This window comes from Lemur catta, chromosome 2 (assembly GCF_020740605.2).
Source record: "Lemur catta isolate mLemCat1 chromosome 2, mLemCat1.pri, whole genome shotgun sequence".
NCBI classification, from domain to species: Eukaryota; Metazoa; Chordata; class Mammalia; order Primates; family Lemuridae; genus Lemur; species Lemur catta.
The window spans coordinates 75,961,167-75,987,923 of NC_059129.1; the positions used below are offsets into that span (position 1 = coordinate 75,961,167).

The 26,757-nt window shown below is 35.3% G+C and overlaps 2 protein-coding genes across 3 annotated transcripts in view; one reads left to right on the plus strand and one right to left on the minus strand.

Annotated features, from left to right (window-relative positions):
• The window catches only part of MYO6 (myosin VI), a 134,265-nt gene extending 119,950 nt beyond the window's left edge, over window positions 1-14,315 (plus strand). The window contains exons 31-36 of the mRNA XM_045543913.1: window positions 2,003-2,041; window positions 5,265-5,368; window positions 6,263-6,394; window positions 9,300-9,326; window positions 11,744-11,962; window positions 12,507-14,315. Of these exons, the coding sequence (XP_045399869.1) occupies window positions 2,003-2,041; window positions 5,265-5,368; window positions 6,263-6,394; window positions 9,300-9,326; window positions 11,744-11,962; window positions 12,507-12,706 (721 nt within the window). The 3' untranslated portion in view covers window positions 12,707-14,315. The remainder of the gene's footprint in view (window positions 1-2,002; window positions 2,042-5,264; window positions 5,369-6,262; window positions 6,395-9,299; window positions 9,327-11,743; window positions 11,963-12,506) is intronic.
• A 5,244-nt stretch (window positions 14,316-19,559) lies between these two features.
• IMPG1 (interphotoreceptor matrix proteoglycan 1) overlaps window positions 19,560-26,757 on the minus strand; it is a 125,948-nt gene continuing 118,750 nt past the window's right edge. For both annotated transcript variants that reach the window (XM_045542265.1, XM_045542264.1), the window contains 2 exons: window positions 21,458-21,530; window positions 19,560-19,637 (listed from right to left, as the gene is read on the minus strand). In XM_045542265.1, the coding sequence (XP_045398221.1) occupies window positions 19,560-19,637; window positions 21,458-21,530 (151 nt within the window). The remainder of the gene's footprint in view (window positions 19,638-21,457; window positions 21,531-26,757) is intronic.

The window sequence follows — 26,757 nt, forward strand, 5'->3', positions numbered from 1 at the left end:
CTGATATTTAGAATCACCATGATTGCTAGCTATACTAAAAATGCAAATTGATATAGGAATGTTGTGTTGGGCACTCAAATGCAATGAACTTGTGAACAGTCCTTTGTCAAGTTCTAAACAGAACCAACTACAGTCTCCTCTCAATTAAACAATATTTGCATCCCTAGAAAAAATTTGTGAATACTAAAACCATGCAAAAATATGTTGTTTACATGTAAAACTTTGCTTGCATGTAAAACATGTATTTGTATATGTGTTTCACCTCTATATGTCTGATGGACATGTTAAAGTTACACAGGGCATGGGACAGTTAGTTCTTCCTTGTGCAGTACATTTGGCATTACTGACCTTGTACCTCGACAAATACCAGGAATGCACTACCACAACATCACTGTTACCATAGTGCCACCAAAAATTTTGCAAATATCTCTGAGCAGTCACTGTTGCCCTCCATTATTAGACAGCTGCTTTATAGTTAGCATTTGAGCTTGAATTAAATAAGCCTCACAACCAATGTCTAAGGTGAAGTTGTGAATATCTGCATATAGTTTGGTAAAATCAGAAAAAAGCACCTGGCTGCAGGAACCATTTCTATCTGGTGAATTTGGTGTATATTTGGTATAGGCCAGGCATGTCTTGGTGTAGGGTCAGGTAGGATAATGAATCAGTAGAGACTGCCATCCATTGTAGTGTCAAGGCATACAGAGAAGTCTCTGTATGATCAACAGACCACGTGGGAATGAGCTTTGAAAGGCCATGAAATTCCTTGATTGAAACCTGCTATGGGAAAAGAAATGGAGGAAGCGTTAGGAGAAAGAGATGGTAAAAACAGAGATGCTCTTGGATACTGAGACAGAAACCATGAGATGGGATGATAATAGAATTAAAAATACTTGTCAAAATCATGCTGAGTTTGAAAGTTAAAAAATTCTGAGAAACTACTAGCATAAAGAGATAAGTGTATTGCTCAAAATATAATTTTTATTAGATTATACTGGTGTATTTTATTTTATGTTTGCTGTCCTCCATCGCCAATTTTGAAAGATTACTTTTTCGCTGACTGTGCTTGCTGGGACAGACCTCCACCAGTGCATAATCGTAGCCAGTGTTTATCACAAGGAAAGAGGAATACGGGAGTCCTCCTCTCCTTTAATCAGGGTCCCAGCTCTCGGCAGGCATCCAGGAAATTGTGCCTTACCATCTTCTTTTCTTATGATTCTGACTGATTTGTAAGGTTTTGAAGTTATCAGAGTCTGATGAGTAGAATGAATGAGAAAATAATTATGAAGGAAAAGAACAGGGAAATAAAGTAATGCAGTTAACGAAGTGTTGATGAACACAGTGAAACTGCATTCCATTCTACAGAATTAAACAAATATTAAGAAAAGTTACTCTCTTGGCACTAAAAGAAAAAAGTTTTTGCCTTTGGGAAATGTTTATCCTTAGAAGGTCAGAATGCTTCAGATCTTTCACTTGATAAGTCCTTGTATTGATATTCTCTTCTTTAAAAAAGTATGCTTTGGTTTAGAATTTTAGAGCTTTGAATATATCAGATTATTTTTAAAACTCTGACACTATAAAATACATCAGCTTAGTTTACCACCATTCTTTGTCTAATTAATATTTACTAAGCGACTCTGGAGCAAAAATCCTCATATAGCATCTAAATCCTGCCAAGTTTCCTGTATGCATTTAGAACATGCTATTTGTATTCTGTGCGTAACAAAATACCACAAAAGCATGGCTTTCATGAGATTTTATCTAAAAGTTGCTACTACAAAAATGGAGATGTGTTTAAATAACTGTAACTGGATTTAAACAAAAATTTTGCTGTGTTTTATGGCTAGATTTGGTGAAAAGTATATATAGATGTTTACAAAGTAAAATAAATGTGAATAGTTAATCATATTGAAAATATTAATTTTAATTATACTTCTAGATCTTGTAAGTAATTTATATAGTATGTCTTTTATATAACCATATTATATTATTTTTCTTATAGGGAACAAATGGCTCAGGAAATGTCAGAAATTTTGAGTAGGTTAGTGCAGTGTAATTTGGAGAAATGAGTGTTCACATCAAAATCATATTTTTAAATTACTTTTGATTATTTGGACCAGAACCTGTTACATGAGTAGCCCACTCTTTTCATGTAAATTTTCTGTGCAAGATATATCATTTCTCCCTTACCCCACCCAATACAGAAAAAGGTAAAAAGCAATATTTCTCTAAATTGGTATTTTTCGTTGGGGATACCATTGGCAGTTTGGATGTGAGAATTCCTTGTTGATGGTACTGTCCTTATCTCTGGCCTCTACCAACTCAGTCTCAGTAGGGGGATCCTTCCCCTTATCATCGTGACAAACTATGGTGCCGCCCCTAGATTGGGAACCCCTGTGCCTGGTTGAAGGGGAAGTAGAGGAAGAGCGTGGCTCCTGAGGGACTCTGAACCATAGCGCATTGCTCAAAAACCATAGATATATTCTTTGAGCCACAAGAATGTATCTTCCCAGCAGGTTCTGGTCCATTATGAGTTGATAGGAATCTAACATGTTAATTCTCATTTTTGAAGTTACAAAGGTAATTAAAAGTGTTAATGTATTTTTAAAAATCAAGTCAGTTTTGCTACTACCTTACTATGTTATTTACATGATTGTCTTTATAGCAAGTATAAATAATCAGTAAATTATTCCTTTATTTTACTATTTTAATAATCCAGAGGTGGGAGTGGAGAAGCATTTAAATGTATTGCATTCGTGTACTAGTTTGGATGCTGTGGTTTTTTTTTAGCAGATGTATTATTGTTGGAGGTAATATGAATGAAAAGTTAGTGATATTAAAACCATATTTTAAGCAATAATCATTTGAATTGAATGTTATTTTTTCTAAAGTATCAAAACACACCTTATGTCTATTCTAACACCTTAGGTACATTCTTACAGTCTATAAGACTGTAAATTTACTTTCTCTTTAAAAAGAAAAGAAAGCAACAGCAACAAAATACATAATCATCTTCAGCTGCCCTCCCAGAAAAAACTCCTGGAAGAGCTGGAAAGAAAAAAAAATAATTTTCTTTTTTGTTGTTGTTTATTGAATGGTGGTTTAGGGATGTAGAAAAGAAAAAAAAATATTTGAATAAATGTTAAAGCATAATTTTTTGGTTAAGGATAATAGACCTTGCTGACACACAGCTGGCTCTTTTTGAGCAAAGCAGTTAGGAACAAAAAGCTACATGGAAAATTGGCACACAGCTCATGAAAAGCATAGATTCTACAACAAACCTAAAACAGATTTTAAATCATAAAAATACAGGAAAGACTAAATGGGCACACATTATTCTTTAGCCAGTCTTATATGTAACTAACAATCACAGTGTCAAACAATTTTAAGTATGTAGGGTGAAGTGTGCTATTTTTTATTCTCTAAAATGGAAGCATATATGGGCCCTTTAAAGAGGCAAGGTACCTTATTTCATTGTTAAGCTTCATATTGAAAGAATAATTTCCTTTACTTCAAGAAGAAGGTAATATTTTCAAATGTCATTTTTCAGTAACATCAGTCTTACTTACTGAGTGTCTGTGTGTCTTGACCACTTGCCAGGATTCCCGTTATCTTTCAAAATGTAAAATGATGAGAAAGTATGTGCTTATTTTGGGGTACTATATCTTGATCATCCCTCTGTCAGAGGAAATATGTTCCAAGTAGTAGATGATAAAGGTGAATTTTCTTCTGTGATACCTGAGAAATAGTATTACAGTTCTTTAATATTTAGGCTTTTTTTTTTTTTGAGACAGAGTCTCGCTTTGTTGCCCGGGCTAGAGTGAGTGCCGTGGCGTCAGCCTAGCTCACAGCAACCTCAAACTCCTGGGCTTAAGCGATCCTACTGCCTCAGCCTCCTGAGTAGCTGGGACTACAGGCATGCGCCACCATGCCTGGCTAATTTTTTCTATATAGATTTTTAGCTGTCCAAATCATTTCTTTCTATTTTTGGTAGAGACGGGGTCTCACTCTTGCTCAGGCTGGTCTCGAACTCCTGACCTCGAGCAATCCACCCGCCTTGGCCTCCCAGAGTGCTAGGATTACAGGCGTGAGCCACCGCGCCCGGCCAATATTTAGTTATTTTAATATCGGTGCCACCTTCTTTACATGTCTTGAAATGTAATGTTAGAAACTCCCTTTGTTACATCGAGCTTAAGAGTCTTACAGCTTATTCTGAGAGTCTGCTATGTGCTAGTGTAATTTTTTGCTGAAAAATAACATTCATTATTACAGAAAATAAATTGTTCCAATATTTTCTGATTAATGATCTCAAATTATGTGCATAAACACAAGTCTTAAGCCCTGAGTAGCGCTATTTTGAAAAAGCTGAATTTATCCCATTTTATTGAGTACTTTAGATCTTTTTTCCCCCTTTCCCATACAATATTCCCACTAAATGGGGTATGGTACAACACTTATGCCCATTGAAATGTCTGTTGTCTACCTCATGAGCTAAAACTTCTTCCTATAATTTGCTAGTAGTCATATTATTCATTAAATGCAAGAGCGTGGTTTTGTCTGCTTATAGAACTTTTCTAAGTGTTCTCCTAACAGTGAAGCCTAAAAAGTCAGACGTTTTCCAGGCTCCTCCAGTTCTTTTAGCCGACTTTAATGACTCTAATGCAGTGGGTTGCAGTTTGGCCATTCACCTGTGTACCCTGTAAACACCCTGATGCCCAGGGAGATTCAGAGACAATAGGTGGAAATGGAGTTTGGCCATTTGTAGCTTTCAGTAGTCTCTGCAGGTGATTGTATTGCATGGCCTAGTGGCTCCAAAACCAACCATTAATGTGCTTCTAATGGTCTTTTAAGTATGTTAAGGATTTCTTTTTTGATTTTGAGGAATATATATAAGTGTATTTTTTAACTTCAGATGGTCATATATCTATCAGTAAGAACATTTAAACTGAAGTCCATGGTTCTAGAATATTGGAATCAAAAGTTCTAATTTAGTATCTAATATGGTCATCCGTGGTTTTAGAATATTAGAATCAAATGTTCTAATTTAAAATCTAGTGTGACTATCAAGTGGCGTGCTGGAAAATTTTAATTTACTTGACCATCTTTTAGTACACTATTCTTAATCTCATCTGCCAATGAAACAAAAATTATGTTTTTCTAGTAGTTGTTTCCAGTTCTCAACTTATACATACCTTCTTTCCTCTTTAGTCAATGTTTCTTTCATGTTTCTAGTTTAAATAATCAAAAATATATAATAATTACAGAGGTCCTGCTGTACAAGCTACCAAAGCAGCTGCTGGTACCAAGAAACATGATCTTAGTAAGTGGAAATACGCAGAACTACGTGATACCATCAATACTTCTTGTGGTAAGTGTATGTAAAGGATGAAAAATAGGAAGGGTCCCTCGTGATAGGTAATAAAATAAATACCTAGATTGGGCCGGGAGATATATACATATATATCTAGAGAGATTGCACTCATGCTCATGAGCATGCCATGTGAATTAGCTTTTGTTAGTCTGTCTGTTACTCTCCGCTTGCTGTGAAGACCTAATTTATTCACAAAGCTAAAAAAAAGACATTAAATTAAATCCATTTTGCCTATTCTTGCCCAGTGAGAGGAAGGGCAAAGACAAATTATGGTTTGGGCTGTATGAATGACTGGACCTTCTAATGTTACTCATAATAGTTAAATATCTATATATCTGAATCTTTAGGTTCATGAATCCAAAGTAACAAATGCAGGTTTTTCTTTTTAAAGCTATTTTTCTTCCAACAGAACAATTAAAGTAAAATAGTATATCCAGAGGATCCCACATAGTTATGTTCTTTTCCTCCATACTGAGTTTATCTGCATAACTATAAACATTAAAAAAATGTTGCATATCAATCTGCTTGTATTTGAATACAGTGACTTTTTTTTTTCTGTTGTAAAGGCTTGTGGCCTTGGACAAGTGACTTAACCTCTCTGATTCAGTTTCTTCATGTATAAAAGACCTGTTTTAGTCCAGAGTTCTTGTGCAGATATAAGATAGTAATAGTGTATAAGAAAATGCTCTCTAAATATAAAAGATAGTATCATAAAATGCTCATCTTTATGAATAATTAGCTTACTTTTGATTTTGTACTATTAATTTAAAAATGAAAAAATATAAATATGTGTGTTTTTATGCCACAGAATAGTTATATAATTATGTTAGATGAATAAATTAGGATGTTAATTCTTTTTTTTTTTTTTGGCTCTTTCTATGTAATCAATAGATATTGAGCTCCTGGCAGCTTGCAGAGAAGAATTTCATAGAAGACTAAAAGTGTATCATGCTTGGAAATCCAAGAACAAGAAGAGAAATACTGAAACAGAGCAACGTGCTCCAAAGTCTGTTACTGATTATGGTAAAAACAAATCTGTACTTTTGAATGTTCCAAAGTGTGTGTATATAAATGCATGTAACTATACATAAGGCATTTGGGTAAAACATCCAATATAAATTTTCTCTTAGTGTAGAACTGTGATCCTTTGAACCAAATATAGCTACAATGGCCTATCTTTTCCAGGATTATTTCTATTATGTCTTTAAAGTCATATTTGTTCATCTATATTGAATTTGCTTCTTAAAGTGAATTCTAGTAATACACAGTTTTCTTGTCTATACTGGAGATTGTGCATACATAGTTTTCCCACATGTATATCAAGATTACATGTGAAAATGTAAAGATTACCATGAATCTTATACTTTACATGTGAACTGAATTTTACATATGAAAATGAGTATATTTATATTTGCTAAAAAGGATCATGTTTAATTTTTATTCTTAATTTTTTTTTTATTTTTTAACTTAATATAGCTCAATTTTTAGGGGTATTTCTCTGAAATACCCTATATTATTATCCTTTTTATATGTAGGCATAAGTACTGTCTTGCTTTTCCCAGATATGATTGTAGCCTGGAAAAAAAAAGGAATTGGTTCATGTGTTCTCCATTAACACTCTAACTCCTTTGTTTAAAGAAGAAGAATATTTACTGCAAACATTATTTTATAATACTATGGAAATCTAAGAGTGAAAAATATTACCTTGGTTCAGACCAGAGTTTTGCCTAGATCAAAACTGGATTTTTTGACTGGGATCCTAAAAATGGATTTTGTTACTTTGTTGTACAAAAGTCCAAGTTGTATACTTGAAATCGGAAAACACAGTAGGATAGATATAACCTAGTTAAAAGCACACATGAGCTTTAATATTAACTTAACATTCCTGTGATATATGAGTTGTAATTTCAATATTTAAAGCAATGCTTGGAATTTCATTTGTTCTACTTGCTGCTTTTAAACTGGCACAATTTATGAGCTTAATTCTGGTTAATGTCTAAGTGACAGCAGATATTTAATGTCTTTTTTCTTAAGGGGCATATTCCTAACACTATAGTATAGTTTAGCAATGCATGATCCCAGTTGACTTGCCCTTGGTTATATTTTGCTTCCCTCACCACCTTCTGAGTAAATGAAAGCGATGTTTAAGTAAAGTCAATTTAATGGTAGAATTTTAGTGTTTCTAAGCTGTGGCAAAGAATAGATTGAGCGAGGGCAATGTTGTTATTAATAAGGGGGATACTAGTGCCAGAGATTGTTTAAGGGCTGTTATCAGTCAGAATCTAACACTGTGGAAGGGCAGGGAGAGGTCCCTTGTAACTAGGAAATGGCAGATGGAAGCCCCACTAAACATTGTGATACCACTCTCTTCTCCAGTTTAAAACTTTTTTTCTTTGATTTAAAAATGACAGGATGATTACATTACCTGTTCACTGTATACTAAGTTTGTGACCACAAGTTACCTTTGTTCTGTAAAAAAATGGCAATAGACTGTTCTTTTTAGCTGTAATACATTTTGCTATAAATGTTCTAATCACTACCTTTTGCTTAACAGACTTTTATTATGTTGTATTTCAAAACCTATATATCTGAATGATTGCACTTCTCAAAACAAAAAGAAATTAATGTAATATTTGGCACACACATTTACATGAATATACAAATATTTCTCGTATTTTTAAACCAAACTTTGATACCTTACTCATCTCATCTAGTTTTGCCCAAAAGGGTGCAAATAATGCATGGCTCGCCTTACTGGTTCAAGTGCTGTTTCCATTCGTAGCATAGTATTTGAGAGGGCAAAAGAGTAGCTTAGGAAAATTTCCTAAGAGTCCTAATCAGGTATATTAACACATATTTAGGAATTTTATGTGAACACAATCCACATATATTTAGCCTTTGGGGAATTTGATTATGAGCCATTTTCTGGATAAAATGTAACTTCTGCTCTTAAAAGTACTTATCTTGATTTGCTTTTTATTTTTTTCTCATATAAAACTCATTCTGACACAGGAGCATAGCTAAAAGGAAAGGTGAAGGGCACCAAGATGCTTAACAGCTCAGTTGTTTCCTAATGGGGCAGCTAAACTTTCAGCCTTTAAAAGGAACTGCTGTATACTCTGATATTTAGAAGGATTAGAATTCATTAATTTGAGAAAATATAATGATGACAACTTATGGTTAACAAAAATGTCCCTTGATATTGTTGACTTAAAGAGTAATACATTGACAAATAATGGTGAATTTTTATGATGGTGAGTAAGGTGCATCAGACCTTTTTCCTGGTGATGAGCATGCTCTTATCTCAGTTGCTACAGAAAGATTTTCAGAAATAATTTTTGGGGCAGTGGCAAATTACTCAGTAAGTATTTATAATATTTAATTGCTTAAAACAATGATTTTGGAAGATAGTTTCATTTTATAGTTCCTAAAATAAAAATGGCATGGGTTTAAAATTTAAACAGTTTGAGAAAAGTAAAATATATGAGTATATGAAAAAGTAGCAATGCTTTTTTCCTCCTCTAATGAATATAATTTTCTGATTAATTTATTAGTTATTCTGTGTTTTCCTGGGAAAATTCTAGTAATGTGTAAAAGGTGCCATAATATCTATTACGTCATCGTGTTAGGTTTTTGTTTGGAAATTACTGTGTCCCAAAATTACAAATTAAGTACAATTTTTAAATTTTGATCCTCTTCATAATATGCTTCAGTTAGAATTTCCTAAAACATGATCACAATAGCCTTTTTTTAAAAAAATCAGAAAACAGCACTTGTAGGTAATTCTAAGAGGAGTTGGCTTGTAGATAGGATATTTACTTGTTAGTCACCACCTCAATTGATGGGAAGCCTTTATAAATTAGAAAAATGCTCATTTAACAGCTTTGGCATTTTTATCTTTTCTTCAATATAAAATATTTGTTCACAGATTTTGCACCATTTTTGAACAATTCACGTAAGTCAATGGGTGGTAACTCATAAGCTAACTGGAAAATGGGTTAAAATACTTTATAAAGCACTAACTTCTATTAAATATAGTTTTGCTGCAATTTTGAGTAAAATTTTAGCACATTAAAGTTGGCATATTAGTACTAAGATTTTAATCTGAGATGATGCTTTTATTTGGATCACTCCAAAATACATATGCAAAACAAAATCTAATTAATGTTTTTTTAATCAGATTACTTCCATTTAAAAAAATAACTAGTATTTTAAACTGGGAGTATATGCAATTCTTATTGTAGCAAAACTATCTTAAAATAGCAGCTGATCTTTTAGAATAAAGACTAACTTTTAGGTGCTGGTTTCAAACACTGGGATGGTATCTGCATTTCTGTCTAAAGAGGTTTGAGTTTTGATAATGTGCACAGGTTTAATAATGATACCTTCCAGTAGGAAGAGGCAATTATTCTGTTACTTTTATAGCTCTCTATGATGTACATTCTTTGATAATTTAAAAGCTTTTGGTTACCTCAGTGTATAGCAAATCTCTTCTAGAATCAGTTGAACAATATGATTTAGATATAATGTCATATTCATTTGTCAACTGGTTGGACCTGATTTTTTAAGTGCTTCTTATAATTTATAGGGCTCCATTTGAAACTTAGTTTATACTTTTGAAGATAATTCAATTGGATGTGAAAAAAAGTTGTTTAGAAAATGAGTTTCAAGCTTTTTAATGTGTATATCTTTGCACTTTTCCAGATAGATAATAGTTTCCAGCCCTCCCCAACAAAATTTCAGTTCTCCCAGAGTAGGAAAAGCTATCAAAGACTTTCTGTTCAGTTTTTTAATTTTATACAATATATTAAGTTATAGAAGACTATTTTTTTAAAAGAATAAAGTAGGTTAATTAATGTATGACTGTCAGTATCATAGTAAATTTCCTGTCAACTGGACATTAAATTGCAATTTACTACTTAAGATGGAGGGAAGGGTTTTTTTTTCTCTGCTTTTTAAATATTTTGAGTCAGTGTGTTTTCCACGAAGTAGGTAATTTTTAAAACTTAAAGTGGAAACACTGAACTGTAAATTGCTTTCGGGGAACAGGAACAAAAGAAAAAATAAGCACATCTCTGTTCTTATGCTAAAGATAATGCGGCTTTTAAAGTCACTAACAAAACTGAGCCTCTCATTCTTTCATAGGCATATATAGCTTTGCTAAATACTTTTTGCTTTCTTTGGTTTACAAATAAATAAATTCACCTTCTGTAAAGCTTTTGCTATTTCTTGGTGTAAAAAATAGAATTAAGAGAATTTTCATCCTTTCAGTATTTGCGAATTCTTATAAAGCCATGTGGCTATTCTTGACTTTTATGTCATGTATATATATTATGTATTTTTCTTTGGCATATTTAGATTTTCGCAATGAAATTCTTAATTGAGCCACAGTAAATGGTTGATCCACTTTAAAGTTGTGAGTATAAAGCATATTAAACAGGCTAACTGAAATTATGCTGCTAAAGATGTAAAGTCATAGCCCCAGGGAAATGTTTACATTTGCAGATAAAGTAAAAACCTAATTGTTCAGTAATGAAAATTGAGCAAGGGAAGAAAGAGTGATATGAGTGCAATGCACAGTATTGGCAGAAAAGCAAGGATTTTTCTTTTCTATTGCCGAGGAGAATCAAATGTTACATACTTCCCACTTACTTCATTGGATTTTATTCCAAGAGAAATCTGATTTCAGAGTAAGTAAATACCTTTGAGGGAAAGTTCATGCTTACTCTTACAGGGGATTTTGTGGGGGTGGCTTGGTATGTTTTTGGTTTTTTTTTGTTTGTTTTGGTCATGAGGTTGTCTAAGTATTATTATCTGTTACCTTGGCCATTTTAAATTCCAAAATCAGTTGGCAAAACAAAGTTTTTATATGGCTTCTACTTTTTGTGGAAATTTTGATTAAATGGACAAATGTATTCCTCAGATTTCTGAAAATCCTATTCATTTTTTTAATTGTAAATAGTCCAATAAAAGTTATTCTGCAACCTTCATTTGAACTCTTTGGAGGAAAAATGTAAATCTACTAAGTAATACCAGTTTGTTTTCCTGTCACATGAGTTTATTTTAGGTTACTGACACAGTCATTTGTGGAAATCTGCTGGGGTTTATCGCTGCTGCTGGTGGTGGTGGTGACGGTGGGGCATGTGTGTATGCGCTTGCAACGCCAGGGAACGTCTTTAGGGAATGACAGTTCTAGGAAATCGTACTCTGAATTGTATTCATTTATAGGCAATTAATATTTATATTTTATTTTAAATTTACTAGTAGAAACCTTTCTTCTCCCTTAAAAAAAAATGTGGTGCATTTTAGGATTAAAGGCTGTTTTCCTTTCCCTTGAGCTGCTAGTGTAACTTTCCTTGTTTTGTGTAATAGCTCAGCAGAACCCAGCAGCTCAGCTCCCTGCCAGGCAGCAGGAGATCGAAATGAACCGACAGCAGCGCTTCTTCCGCATCCCATTCATCCGCCCCGCCGACCAGTACAAAGACCCTCAGAGTAAGAAAAAAGGCTGGTGGTATGCCCACTTTGATGGGCCGTGGATTGCCCGGCAGATGGAACTCCATCCTGACAAGCCACCCATCCTTCTCGTGGCTGGTGTGTATGATTCACCTGAAAAAAATTTGTATTAACAAAAAAGGATTGTAAACCCTCTGAATCAAACATTCTAGTATATAATGTAATAATTCATTAAATTTCAGGGTTGAGGTATGGAATTTTGCAATTAAATCACATTTCCAGTTCATTGAAGATTAACCCATTTATAATGTGAAACTGCTGAGATTAATTATGTCCTTGTAGAGCACACAGAAACTTGTCTGTGTCCTAAAAACCTTTTCAATGGTGTTTAATTATGTCCATTGATTTGTAGTAGCTTGAGGAAATGTGACATTTCTATTAACCCTGACAACTGGTTTGATCAACTGCAGTGTTTATAAATTTTGAAAGAGTCCTTGGTGGGGGACCAATTTAGGTTGTTTTTGGTGAATTTATTAAGCAGATTTCCCTCTTAGAGGGAGAAAATTGCAGTCTTAAAAAGCGCTCAGATCTATGAGAATTGATAGGTATTTCAGGAATAAAATTGATAAGAAATGGTCCTTAAAGACACTGTTGTTAATTTTCTGCCATCCCATGGTTGCAGGTAAGGATGACATGGAGATGTGTGAGCTAAATCTCGAGGAGACTGGCCTGACTCGGAAGCGTGGCGCCGAGATCTTGCCAAGACAGTTTGAAGAAATCTGGGAACGCTGTGGAGGCATCCAGTATCTTCAGAATGCGATCGAGAGCAGGCAGGCGCGGCCCACCTACGCAACCGCCATGCTGCAGAATCTGCTGAAGTAGATATGTTGCACACCAGCCTGCGAGCTGGAAGCCCTTGCCATGGCACTAGGGAGGGTGTGCCCAAAGATTTTAACCATTCCATGATCATGTTAGAGTTACTTCTACAAAGTGACCAGATTTTGTTAATCATGGCTTTTTGTAAATTTGTTTAAGGTTAATTATGGTAGTGAATTTGGGACCTAAAACTTATTTTCCCATATCCAGCTGTAACTCTGAAACTTTCATACTCATTACACTTGGACAGATTCTGACATTTCTTATCCTTTGCCAACAGACTACCTTGTATCCATCATAATTGTTCTCTAGGAAAAGAGAATCTTTTTAAAAATTCAAAATACTTGCTTTTTAAGTATGGCATAGTACCATAAAACTGGAGTAATGAAACCTTAGTTTAAATTTCTTACAAGAGTTAGGGCATTTAAAATGATTCAGGCACTGATGTTTTGTTCTGAAAAGTGATATACGTTCTCTACAAACTTTTGTCAGAAATTTGTAGAAATTTTCTCAGAGGTGGGAAATTCCGATTTTTTTTTTTCTCCTTTGCAGTGTGTCTTAGTTTGAGTGAAGCAATTCTCGCTAAGTTCTAGAATTCTAGAAAGAGCCTTAATGTATTTGATGTATTCTGTGATAAAGGAGGTACTAACAGTATCCAGCACAGATTTGTTTTCTTGCTATGAAAATATTCTTTTTATATTCCATGGACAAATAAAGGAAACTCAGGCTGTTTAAATGTCTGAAAGTTTTCAGATACATTTTATCTCATTTAGAAAAGGAAATGAGTTTTAGGTGCACTGTGGCTTAAACTGGACTGAATTCAAATACTCTTTCAACTTCATCTCAGTTAACGATTTTTGTATCAGAATCTTGTCCAAGTTGTTTAATATGATTTAAGATATTCTGCTTCAAACATCTTTCTTTTTAAAAAATTTCTAGTGTCTTTTTTGGTCTTTGAGATTTCGGTAATTGTAGAAGTTTCGTATGCTTTGTAATTCAAACGCCCTTGTATTTAGTAATTGCTTGATTCATGTAACAGATTAATTTAAAAGTTTGCTTTGTGTGCTATTAGTTTTGATCAAATGTCAGCAGTTTTAAGCCTAATATTTATGACTTTCATATTAGGAATTTAGAGACAAAAATACATCCAGGAGTTATGTTGGCATAACTCCTCAAGAGTCTTGTTTGTATACTAGAATAAAATTAGAAAGCAAAATTATTCTCTGCACATTTTCCCCTCAATTTTTAGAGACCCTAACCTTTAAAATGTAATTCCAGTGATTTTTTTTTTCCTAGAAAGATTACCTCAGTTAGGAAAATATTTCCCAGCTGACTAGGTTACTGTTTGAGAGCCACAGACACTGTCTTCATAATTGCTTCTTTCATAATGTTTGTCTAAATTCAGACATATTTATTTATTATAATACTGTGCAAATGATTTTCTTGTGTTAAAGAAATTAAATAGTCCTCTCTGTGCTATTAATTGAGAATGTGAATGTGATTATCTTTTAGAAGATGCGTTACTGCATAGACTCTCCCACCCTTGAGTCATTTGGTCCCTGTGATTGGTGACAGAAGGTGTAGTAACTGAAATAAACAACCTGTTCTCTCTCTTGTATCTCTCGCCTTTAGTTGGTGTTTTTATTTTTGTAGGATAGGAAATGATAAGCTTTGTTTCCTATCCAGTAGCAAGAAAAGTTCTTGACCAAAATTTAGTAACCAAATGGATTTTTAATGACTTATCCCTTTAGTATTGTTTTCAAAAATAGTTTTGTGTATCTTTTGGATATACTAATAGGCACTAGATGGAAAATCAGAGGTTAAAATTATTAAAACGAGAACTTAACATTTTGAACAATTTGTAAGAAATATATCACAGCAAAGCATTGTTATAAGTCTTTTATTTTTGACTCTGGCCGGGCGCAGTGGCTCACGCCTGTAATCCTAGCCCTCTGGGAGGCCGAGGCGGGTGGATCGCTCGAGGTCGGGAGTTCGAGACCAGCCTGAGTGAGACCCCGTCTCTACTAAAAATAGAAATAAAATTATCTGGATAACTAAAAATATATATAGAAAAAATTAGCCGGGCATGGTGGCACATGCCTGTAGTCCCAGCTACTTGGGAGGCTGAGGCAGTAGGATCGCTTAAGCCCAGGAGTTTGAGGTTGCTGTGAGCTGGGCTGACGCCACGGCACTCACTCTAGCCAGGGCAACAAAGTGACACTCTGTCTCAAAAAAAAAAAAATTAAAAAAAAAAAAAATTAAAAAAAAAATATTTTTGACTGTAATGGTTATAAAATTGTAGTTAATCTTAAGCCATTTTATTTCTAATTATGTCACACAGTTGTCCTAGAACTTATCTATTTAAAATAGTCTCTTGAGTTAATTTTGGCTACCAGGAGAACTGCCCTAATTCTGATAGACGTAGAGTAACCTACATACAAGAGATGTGCATACACATAGACAGCCCTTTGCTAGAGAAACTTAGGACCCTGTCATCGTTTTAAGGGAAACAGCAGAAATGGTGTTCTAAAAGATGTTGATGCAGCTACTTTACCATGTTCATAATCAAACCCATACATTCTAGGAATCAAGAGTAAATTAATTCATATTTTAATCGTCATTTTCATTGAGATTTAAAATTAGAAAGTTAAGCCACTGTACTGTATATAAAGAACTAATCTTAATACAGGTTCCTTCCATAATGTATGCTTTGCAAAGGTAGGCATACGTAAAATATTAAAAGTGAAAGGACAAAATGTTTTCATACTCAATTCAGTTATAATGTAATTCCTAATTCCACTAACACAGTTGAGACATGTGTTGTGAGCTATGGGTACTCATTGAGAAAAGGAAGTTTCTCTAATCCACATATGTTAAAAGAATACTGAGTTTTCTTAGTTGTAAAACGGGGGAGATGACACTTTCTCAGAGGATTATACGAGGAAGAAATAAAATAATGCACATAGCATCACAAGCCCACACAAAGACATTCTATTGTTGCATTCTGCTTCTACGCATTTTTATAGGTCATTCTTTCCAGTAACATAGTGAACCCTTTTGTTTTGCAAGCAACCAAGAAACGATCATCTTAAGTGGAATGTAGGTGGTGTTTGTGGAAGCTTAGGGAATAGAAACCCACAGGCAAGAATAATAATGAATATTTATTATTTGTAGAGCTTTATTAATTGGATATTTTTAAAAAGATATCTTCACAGGTTATTCCTATGGTTCTCAGGGAACCCAAATACATAGATCTTTGATTTCTTTACCTGAAATAGTTTAAGAGTACTTGGATCAGCAGAATATTCATTGAGTCAGTCAGCCAATTAATATGATGTTAGTGATCGACCTTTTATGGAAGAGATAACAGAGATCCAGAAAGGTCAAGTAATTTAGTTCTAGACTGTGAGAAAGATATAAATGCCTTTGCTCCAATTATATGTGGCCAAAAGACAACGAACATGTTTTAGCAGCCTCCTGAGGATTTACAAGGAGTTGCCCCTCTGTCATTTCCACGTCTTCAGGTGTGACAGGTTTTCCCTATTTATCATTACCAATAATAACAAATATTAAGAGTTTTAAAATTTCTCCTAGAAGATAGACTCACAAGTGGGGAGGAGAGAACAGAAGGTATCTGACAATGAGAATAAGGACAAATTGCGGGGAACAGTTTTAACAATAGGGAAGAGAACAGCAGCAGTGGAGCATACGGAAAGGCAGCGTGCTCCTGAAGACTCTACACCCTCAGGATGAAAACACTGATAATATTTTAACAGAGCAGTCCTAGGTCTTTGCTAAGTTTTAGAATGAATTTTGGGTAACATAAGAGCAGAACCTATGGCTACTAAGACTTAGATCAAGGTACACCTGGTGTATAAATTGTTAGCATACGGGGATCGCAGTATCACACTGGAAAAGGTCAGCAATAAGTAGACATTCTGTACATAAGCCTCATGGAAAGGTAAAAATAGACTTTCAGAGGCAGAGCCTACCCCATGCCAGGACCACATCTTTGAATACAGTTAAGTTCAATTCAAATCAATGTATTCTTTCCACATCATTAACCTAATACACGAAAGAAGTTTAGTTGTCTCAGAAGGTTCTCAAGAGATAATCAGGAGAAATTAATGCACTTTCAAAAGGAGAATCTTTCATCCTAATTTGTACAAATGCAGAATCTCACCTTTAAACCACAAATAGGCTTGTTAACTGGCCATTTTCTTTTCACTTCTGAAAATTCATTTAGTTGCAACTGTTACTTTTCCTCATTTCATTAAAAATGTGTATCTAATGCTTTCCTAAAATACTGATGTACTGGAAATACAAATAAATGCTTTCTATGTAGAACTTCCTCTTGTATCTTGTGCTTTTAATAGAGTTATGGGGTGTCATGAACAAGTTGTAAATGTTGTACTTGTTGGCCATGTCTCAGATGGAATAAGTTGGAGAAGTCTGGGATCCTGAAGCTTCTGCAAGGAACTCAAAGTGATTCAAATTTCTTTGAACCCTGACCCCAGACTTCTATGTGATCTCTATCCAAGGAACGGGTAGGACTGTGTGTGAGCCGCTACAACTCATTTTGCCTTGGCTGCCTTTCCCCAGCACTTACTGATCTGTTTTGAGAAGACACAGGATGTAAAAATCAGGGACCCAAAGAAGAGTCCTTCTCCCTAAGGCTTCGAACATAGCTGGTCTGTATACCCTACTCCATACCCTTGTCTGGAACCTACCATGATCCTGGTGGATCTTCTGAGAGTGGAAGGAGACTCCGGCCATCTTATCTCATCAGCTCTTCTCTGGCTGGTTGAAAAGACCAGTCCAAAAGATGGGTGATCTGAAGGGTGAGAGGCACTTAAACCACAAAAGGGGACTCCTCCCCACGCAATTTGCTTCTCTTTCCCTATCAAAGTTTTTGCTTCTCTTTCCCTATCAAAAACTATATTCCCTATACTAGTTAGAGCACAACTGAAATGTAGAGAGTAATAGTGGTGAAGACTTCTCTTTCTTTTTTTTTTTTTTTTTTTATTATTATTTTTTTTTTGAGACAGAGTCTCACTCTGTTGCCCGGGCTAGAGTGCCATGGCATCAGCCCAGCTCACACAACCTCAAACTCCTGGGCTCAAGTGATCCTTCTGCCTTAGCCTCCCAAGTAGCTGGGACTACAGGCATGTGCCACCATGCCCGGCTAATTTTTTCTATATATTTTTAGTTGTCCAGCTAATTTCTTTCTGTTTTTAGTACAGACGGGGGTCTTGCTCTTGCTCAGGCTGGTCTCGAACTCCTGAGCTCAAACGATCCACCCGCCTCGGCCTCCCAGAGTGCTAGGATTACAGGCATGAGCCACCATGCCCGGCTGCCTTTTCTTTCTTGATGGAATTTTTTCATGTGCTTTTGGTTGGCCTGTCATGCTTCTATTAAGTTTGTTTTCCCTCTGGGAAGTTACAGGGATGTGGAAATGGGTAGGCACATCCCCAGCCACCATTCTTTGTTCTGCGGCACCTTGTCATCATATTTCAATTTGAAGTCCTTTTCTTATATTATAGATCTTCACTTTTGGGGAGGATTGAGATGGAAATGGTGACAGAAGCTACACATTTGTGAGAACAATAGGAATGAATTTTCAAGAGTTTGTGACCCTTCCCCATGTAGGATTGCCACTTCCCAAAAAATTGTCTCCATTATTAGGAAACATTTTGTTTTTATTTTTGAAGATTACTGTTAAATGCTATCAGTGTTTACTATTTTGCTCTCTTCTGGCAACATTAAAATCTGCATGTTTAAAATCATTTATTGAATCCATAAAGCAAATCCAGAAAATAGCTAGTAAAACACAGACTCATTATAAATCTAAGAATATAGTGCTTTTATTTTACTGAAATTAAGGTTTACAAATATATTTGATAATGGAACAACTGAAAGAGACACAGAAGGATTCATTTTCATTAAGTAGCACATTAAAAGCTGACTGAACTGGGTTACATTGATTCCAATCTGGGTATACACATACTGTAGTTAGTGTGAGGAATTACTCAGTGAACTTACTGTAGAAAGACACTGTGTAGAAAACAGGAATTGGTTATGTCGTGTAGTACAACCTTACCTCCACCTCCCCACCCCCAATATAGTGTTTTCCTTTAAAATAGCTTTGTGTAGTAACAAGAAAAGTAAGATTTTTCACGGTATGTATATCTGAACCTCAGCTCCTCTTTCTTTTAGAAAATGATTCAAAAATGATTGGCAATAAAACAACCTACTGTGTAAGTAGTAATTGCTTATATAAAACTAGTGTGCTGAAAAACTGAAGTCTACAGAGCATGTGTATAAATCAGACATTGTAATGTGGGGCATATATACACTCAACACAGTGCTTACGTACTATGTTCATTCTTGGATTTAGAGAGACTGGCATCTCTTTGCATAAATAATCATCTTTTAAATGTACATTCTAGCATATGAAGAACTTGCTTCCTGATACATTGTTAACCCCCAAAACAATAAGTTGCACTTGTTACAAATGATCTGTGAGTAATATTTTAAGAGCAACTAGAAGCAAAACTGGCTTACTATCATTTTGACTAGCATTCAAGAATAGGCAAAATATGTTTCTCTGATTATGTCTGCAATTTTGATAATAAGCATCTTTTTCTTCAGAATGTATCAGTTATCAAGTACACGACTCCTCTATACTTGAAACATGGTGTGTGCTGGTTCTCAGTGTGGACTGTACACCTGGATTCTGATGACCAGTGAATATACCTGCCTCTTTTCAGAACATGGACAGAGTGGATACAATTTTCCTTGAGAAAGCAAATCATCTCTCTTGGGATAGCTTAAATGATCATTTGTGCATTTTCACTTGTTAATTTCCTTCCCAATCTTGATGGCTTAATTCTTCATATCCCACAGTCAGTAATTCAGAATGTCTTTTCCTGGTTACCTAAAAAAGAAATAGTTTTAAGAACTTAAGAAATGCTACCCATGGTCACACCAATGGTTTACTCCAATATTACCTCCACTGGTGGATGAGAGGATATGCTTGCCATTTAGAATATTTCCTTTGAAAGGCTGAAGATGCCCTCCAAATATTCTTAGCTTTATAAGCCACTAGAAATCTATTCCATCTCTTATTAAACCTATTTAGATTCTCAGGCTGACCCATCTGTTGGAGCAGGGGTGGCAAATAGTCTGTGAATGAGTCACCTATTCCCTCCCAACCATACATTATTAGTCTATTCCAGCACTCTTCCTCATGGAACTCAAATGTGTCCTGAATCTCTCTCTCCGCAGCACTCTACATGGCCACATATAAGTAGCATTGGTACTTAATGTTTGTCATTCCTGCCATGAAGTAAGATGTAGTTCTTCAAGTTTACTTCCTACTGTGAAACTTATCACTTCCTTCTATTCATTTCAAATGTCCTTAGTTCTAGCTGGTACTTCAAGATTTAGTTGGTATTTCCTTCATCCTGGACATTTTATCAATATCATATCTTGTGTCTTATTGTCATTTTATGGCCTTATTCTGAACTTTTTCTGTTTTTCCAATTTTCTTGGTTTCAAGAAATTAAAGTGGCACACATTCCAAATGTGTACTTGGATACATAAAATTATGATTCTCATTTGGTGTGATTGCCCCAGTGTCCCTGATTGTATATTGATTGTGATAACTTTTTCAGGTGCAAGCTTTGAGGCATTTGTTTTCACCCAGCAGTATAGATCTGGCTGATTATCCATTGTTACCATCAAAGACTATAATTTTTGAAAATAGTTATGTTTAGGCTAAAAATCATCCAAGGCATTTTCCCCAAAGTTTTATGTATATGTGTATATATATAAATAAAATATCTATGTAGGCTATATATAATCTGGTTAAAGACAAATCACTTTCCTTTGTAAAACAAAATTATTTTAGTAAAATTAGTTGATTAAATGAATATCTTAAAAGAGACATCTTAAGGATACCAGAAAAAAACATTTATCTGCAAATGAACTTTTAGGAATTTTTGAAGTTACTGCTTGCAAATCATATTTCTTCTACATATTTTTGATTTAGCTGATTATTTTAAATCAAAAGATTTTAAAATTATATAAAATTATTCAATGTCAAGACTATAAATTATTATTGTAAAATTTCAACCTTGTTGAAATGGATTTGATAAATTACATGTATATTTTTACAAGAAAAGGTTGAGAATATCATAAAATACTTGGATTTTTTTTTTTTTTTTGAGACAGGGTCTCACTCTCTGTTGCCTGGGCTAGAATGCAGTGGCCTCATCATAGCTCACTGCAACTTCAAACTCCTGGGCTCACGTGATCCTCCTGCCTCAGCCTCCCGAATAGTTGGGACTATAGGTGCGTGTCACCAGGCCCCGCTAATTTTTCTATTCTTCATAGAGATGGGGTCTCACTCTTGCTCAGGCTGGTCTTGAACTACTGACCTTGAGTGATCCTCCTGCTTTGGCCTCCCAAAGTGCTAGGATTACAGGTGTGAGCCACCATGCCTGGCCTTGGATTGCTTTTGTTATTCTATTGTTTTGTCTACACATTTCAGTTAACACTAGCCTTTTGTATCTGTCCTTTCTGCATGAGGAAATATATTTTTTTCTCTCCTTAGTAAATTAAAAAGCTGACAAATAAAGGAAAAGTGCTTTAATTATTTCTATTTAAAACAAGAGTCAGGTATAGCAATGTTTTAAATTTCCTTCAAAATTCAAATTCAGTAATTAAAACCAACATATAAAAGTATGAATTTACCTTGTTATTTTGTTGATGTTGGAATTTTTTAACACGGGTTTTGTACGCTTGATTTTTAGAGTGATTTGGTGACCTACAAAAGAAAGCAAAAATATGATACCTATTTCCTGGGCTTATCAACAGCTTTCTACAATTTTAGTTTTAAAATTACAACAAGTGAAAACGGATAGCATATTTTTGCAGATGTCTTCCATTTGAGTTGGAGGAAGTATGCTTTCTGCATTCCCCTTGAGTTTTGCCTTTCAGTTTCGTTACTACTTCTAAGGCAGTGGTTTCAGAAGGATTGAAGGAAGCTCATGGGAAAGATGAGGGATAAGTTCATCTTGCAAAAAATGGAGTTATTTTTCAAGTCAAGTTCTGAGTTGTGGTGGCTGAAAAACAAAGTTATAATAGCATCCTGTTCATAAACTTTAAGGCACAATCAGGTATCAACCTTACTCCATTTAGAATGTCTATTATTAAAAAGACAAAAATTCATGAAGATGTGGAGAAAAGGGGACAGTGTGTAAACAATGTTCGTGGGAATGTAAATTAGTACAGCCATTATGGAAAACAGTATGTATGTTCTTCAAAATTTCAACATAGAGCTACCATATGATCCAGCAGTCCCACCACAGGTGTATATCCAAAGGAAATGAAATCAGTACAGCAAAGTGATATCTGCACTCCCATGCATATTGCAGCACTATTCATAATACTCAAGCTGTAGAATCAACCCAAGTGTCCACCAACAAATGAATGGATAAAGAAAATGTGTTATATATACACAATGCAATACAATTCAGCCATAAAAACGAATGAAATCCTGTCATTTGCGACAACATAGATGAACCTGGAAAACACTATGTTAAGTGAAATTAGCCAGGCTCAGAAAGACACATACCACACTCATATGTGGAGTCTAAAAAGTTGATCTCATAGAAATAGAAAGTAGAATAGCAGTTACCAGAGACTGGGGATAGAAGGAGGGGGGATGAGGAGGGATTGGTCAATGGGTACAAAGTTACAGTTAGATAGGAGGATTAAGTTCTGGTGTCGTCTCCTACAGTAGGGTGACTATAGTTTACAATAATGTATATTTCAAAATAGCTACAAGAGAGGATTTTGAATGTTCTCACTGGAAAGAAATAATAAATATTTGAGGTAACAGATATTCTAAATTACCCTGATTTTATCATTACACATTGTATACATGTATCAAAACATCACATTGTACCCCATAAATATGTTCAGTATGTGTCAATTAAAATTTTTTAAAAATTAAAATGTATTTTTAAATTTGATGTAGATTATTCCGAGATTTTCTTTTTTTTTTTTTTTTTTTTAGACAGAGTCTCACTCTGTTGCCTGGGCTAGAGTGCCGTAGCATCAGCCTAGCTCACAGCAACCTCAAACTCCTGGGCTTAAGCGATCCACCTGCCTCAGCCTCCCAAGTGGCTGGGACTACAGGCATGCGCCACCATGCCTGGCTAATTTTTTCTATATATATTTTTTAGTTGGCCAGATAATTTCTTACTATTTTTAGTAGAGACGGGGTCTCGCTCTTGCTCAGACTGGTCTCACACTCCTGACCTTGAGCGATCCCCCCTCCTTGGCCTCCCAGAGTGCTAGGATTACAGGCGTGAGCCACCGTGCCCCGCCTATTTCCAGACTTTTCTACATAGATGTTTTATAATTTCTGTTGATAAGTGTATACACATTTTGCACTTCATGTTTTTCCTCTTTACATTATCAAACAGGTCTAATATTTGGGGGATACCTTCCTATACATGTTCCCTTATCAGTAGAGTATTTTCTTTCTCCCAACATTCTGTCTATTCTAGTTTCAGGGAAAGGGGGAAGGAGGGAAAATCCTATCTCAGTCCCAGTGCTTGATGGGAAGAAGGCAGAGGAGAGGGGCGAGAGGGATAGTTGAAGGAAGTTGAGGAACAAGTTTCTTTTTCTCCCTCTCACCTGCTAAGGCAGCATTTTGGTTCCTATATTCGCCCTGTTTGGGAGATACGGAGGCTCTGAGACTACCAGGGAAGGGGCAGATGGCTGGGATCAGAACTCAGAGATCACAGGTGAGGGGAATATGGGACTAGAAACTTTCCAAAGAACCTGGTGAGACCCGGAAAGCCGCACTCACTCTGTATTCCAAGGGAACCGTGTTGCCTAAAGTGATTGCTCCAATTATTAATCAGATGAAGTTTTAAGAACTGAATTAGACTATATTAAACTCCAACCCCCACCCCAACCTCCCCACTATTCAGTGGAGAAAGCTCAAAAGGGAATTAGCTAATAGTCATCTGGAGGGAAAAAAAATGGACCTACTTTCCCCATCTAAGTTAGCACGTAAGTGAGCTAGTGACCTTGCTGTAGTTATAACAAGTACTTCCCTATTATTAAAATATCCTCATAAATGTCACTTTGTACGATCATTTAATCTGGCCCCTATATTTAGAAATGATTTTCATTATTATCAATAATGTCACAGAGAACACATTAGACTTATTAAGTTAAAGGACAAAAGTATAAATTTTTAGATCTGAAGAGGAAAAATCATAAATAATTTACTGTTAGATCTAGATTTGCATTTTCTGTATATGTGTCATGATAATTGTGATTAATAAAAGTTAAACTCATTACACCGAAAAGACAAGTTCCAAGTAAGTTCCTGGTACAAGACAATCTATGTATAGAACATCCAAAATGGAGGAAAATGAAAAACATATGGAATATAGTCATAAATATTGAACGGAGGAAAAGAACAGAATGAAAATGTAATGAACGACAATGACTTCACAGTAGAATGGCAAATAACTGAATCAACTGAAGTTGCTCTTTGTGTGTCAGTGGACTCATCTTCTCAGTAAGGCACTTGCCCCCAGTATCATTTTCCCATCTCTTCACTTGCAGGCAGAGTAACAGAAATGCAGCCAAGTTTATAGTTCTTTAGAGAATGCTGTTTTCAAAGTTACAACACTTAGTGTTGCAACAGATTTGCTTCTGAGTTTAGGTTTAAGTGCCAGGGAGGGAATCTCAGTTTTTCCTCACTGGGCTGCCCTTTGTTGATATAAACAGCTCCAATACGCTAGTAGCTGAACAGTTTACACTGAGGGGTATCTAATTTATTCCTTCCCTAAACTCATGAATTTATTCCCATTATCCCCATTATATAAAGGAGAAATTTGAAGCTTAAAGCCGGGGTAGGGAAATATGGCTCAAAGTCACACCTGGTTAGGGGCAGAGCTTGGGTCTAACGTTAAAGCCTCTAATTTTAACTGGTGTCTAATCTATGGTTAATTAGGTTTTAAGTTGTCAGCTGATCCTCATATAAGCAAAGTGCCATCACAAATGATGGCTTCTCGTGAGGAACTGAAATAACTGATAGGAGAGGGATCCAGGAGGGGCCTTCAGAGCAACACCGAGCTCCAGTTTCTTCTCCACTGTGAGTCCGTCTGAAGTATTACAGCTCTTGGAGGCAACAGGGGTTTGTCCTCGTGCTGAGAATATCAGGGCTTAATACTTAACATATAAAAAAGAACAGTTAGTCAGGCAATTGAAAAGGGCAGGACTGGGGTGGTGTGGGGATTTCTCTGTTTCCCCTGAAAAGCAATTGAGAATCTTTCCTTCACTCCCCACTTCCCTCCCTTCCTCCCTTCTCTCCTATCTTCCTTCCTGGTCTCCCTTGATTGTTCACAGTCAGTTACAGATCCAACTCCTGTTCTACTCCTTCCCCCTTCTCACTGCTGCACTTGACTAGTCTAAAAAAAAGCCATTAAAAATTACACAAATGATATGTGAACATATTCTCTTTATTAAAAAAGCTGGACCCAATTCCACTCCTTTCCATTGTTAACTGCAATAACAGTTATGTGTATCTATTATTCCACATGTTTACTATGTATTTACTTACATATTAGACTGAACCATACAAAACTGCCAATATTTGATGATTTGTGGCTGACAAAATGGCAATGCCATATGGTCGAACCTAATATAAGTACATAGTTTTTTTTATTAATTTATTACATGCACAGGATCTATTATATTGAAATTTGCTTTCTCACTTAATGTGTCTTGTTTTTTTTTCCCTACGGCAGCTCCAGTAGAGCCATATTATTGCTTTTAGCTGCTGTGTTCCATAGTAATATTAATACATTACACTCTAGATTATTTAACTATTCCCCTATTGATGGGCTATATAATTGTTTCATGATTCAAAGAAATGATGCTGTGAAGATTTTGGTGCACATATCTTAGTGCACAGGTGCAACTATTTTTGTAGGAATAATTGTCTAAAAGTAGAGTACCTCAGTGAAATTTAAAATTTTATTCTATAGATATTAACAAATTTCTCTTGAAAAAAGTCTTTTCCAATTTGTACATCCACCAGCAATGCTTGATAGAACTAGTTTTCCTCTGTGTTACCCACACTGAATATCATCAACCTTCTTTTGCCAAACTCTCAAGCAACAAATGTTATCTCCTTATTGTTTTGGAGTTTCCTGAGTTATAGTGAGATTGAGCATATCTACATCTTGTTGATCACTTGGGTTTCTTCTATGAATTGCACCTCTGTATTTTTTCCTCATTTTAGTATTAGGATGTTTGTCTTCATTGAAACATAGGCACTGTTATTATAGATGTTCATCCTTTGTCAATAATATAGGTTGTATTATATAGAAACCTTCCTGTTCCCTGTTTGTTCATAAGGCCGCCTACACCCTGAAGTCTGGTTTGTGAATAGAAAGCAAATTATATCTTGCCTCCTTTGCCTCCTTCTAAAGAACTTCTCTTGGTTGGGTGTGGTGGCTCACGCTGTAATCCTAGCACTCCGGGAGGCCAAGGCAAGAGGATTGCTTGAGGCCAGAAGTTCGAGACCAGCCTGGGCAAGATCAAGACCCCCATCTCTACAAAAAATAGAAAAATTAGCTGGTCATGGTGGCAGGTGCCTGTCGTCCCAGCTACTCGGGAGGCTGAGGCAGGAGAATTGCTTGAGCCCAGGAGTTTGAAGTTGCAGTGAGCTATGATAAGACCACTGCACTCTAGTCCAGGTGACAGAGCTAGACTCTGTCTCAAAAAAAAAAAAAAAAATCTCTTAACCTATCTGTGTCTGGAAATGAAAAACTGATTAAACACATCATAACACATCTATAGAATGGACTAATATGTAATCATTAAAAATGATGCTACAGAAAATATTTCATGACATGAGGAAATGTTCAAAGCAGAAAAAGCTGACCACAAAACAAGAAGTTGGTCTGATTCTATTGTGCTTTAGAAAATTCTGTATAAACCAATTCTGTATAAACATG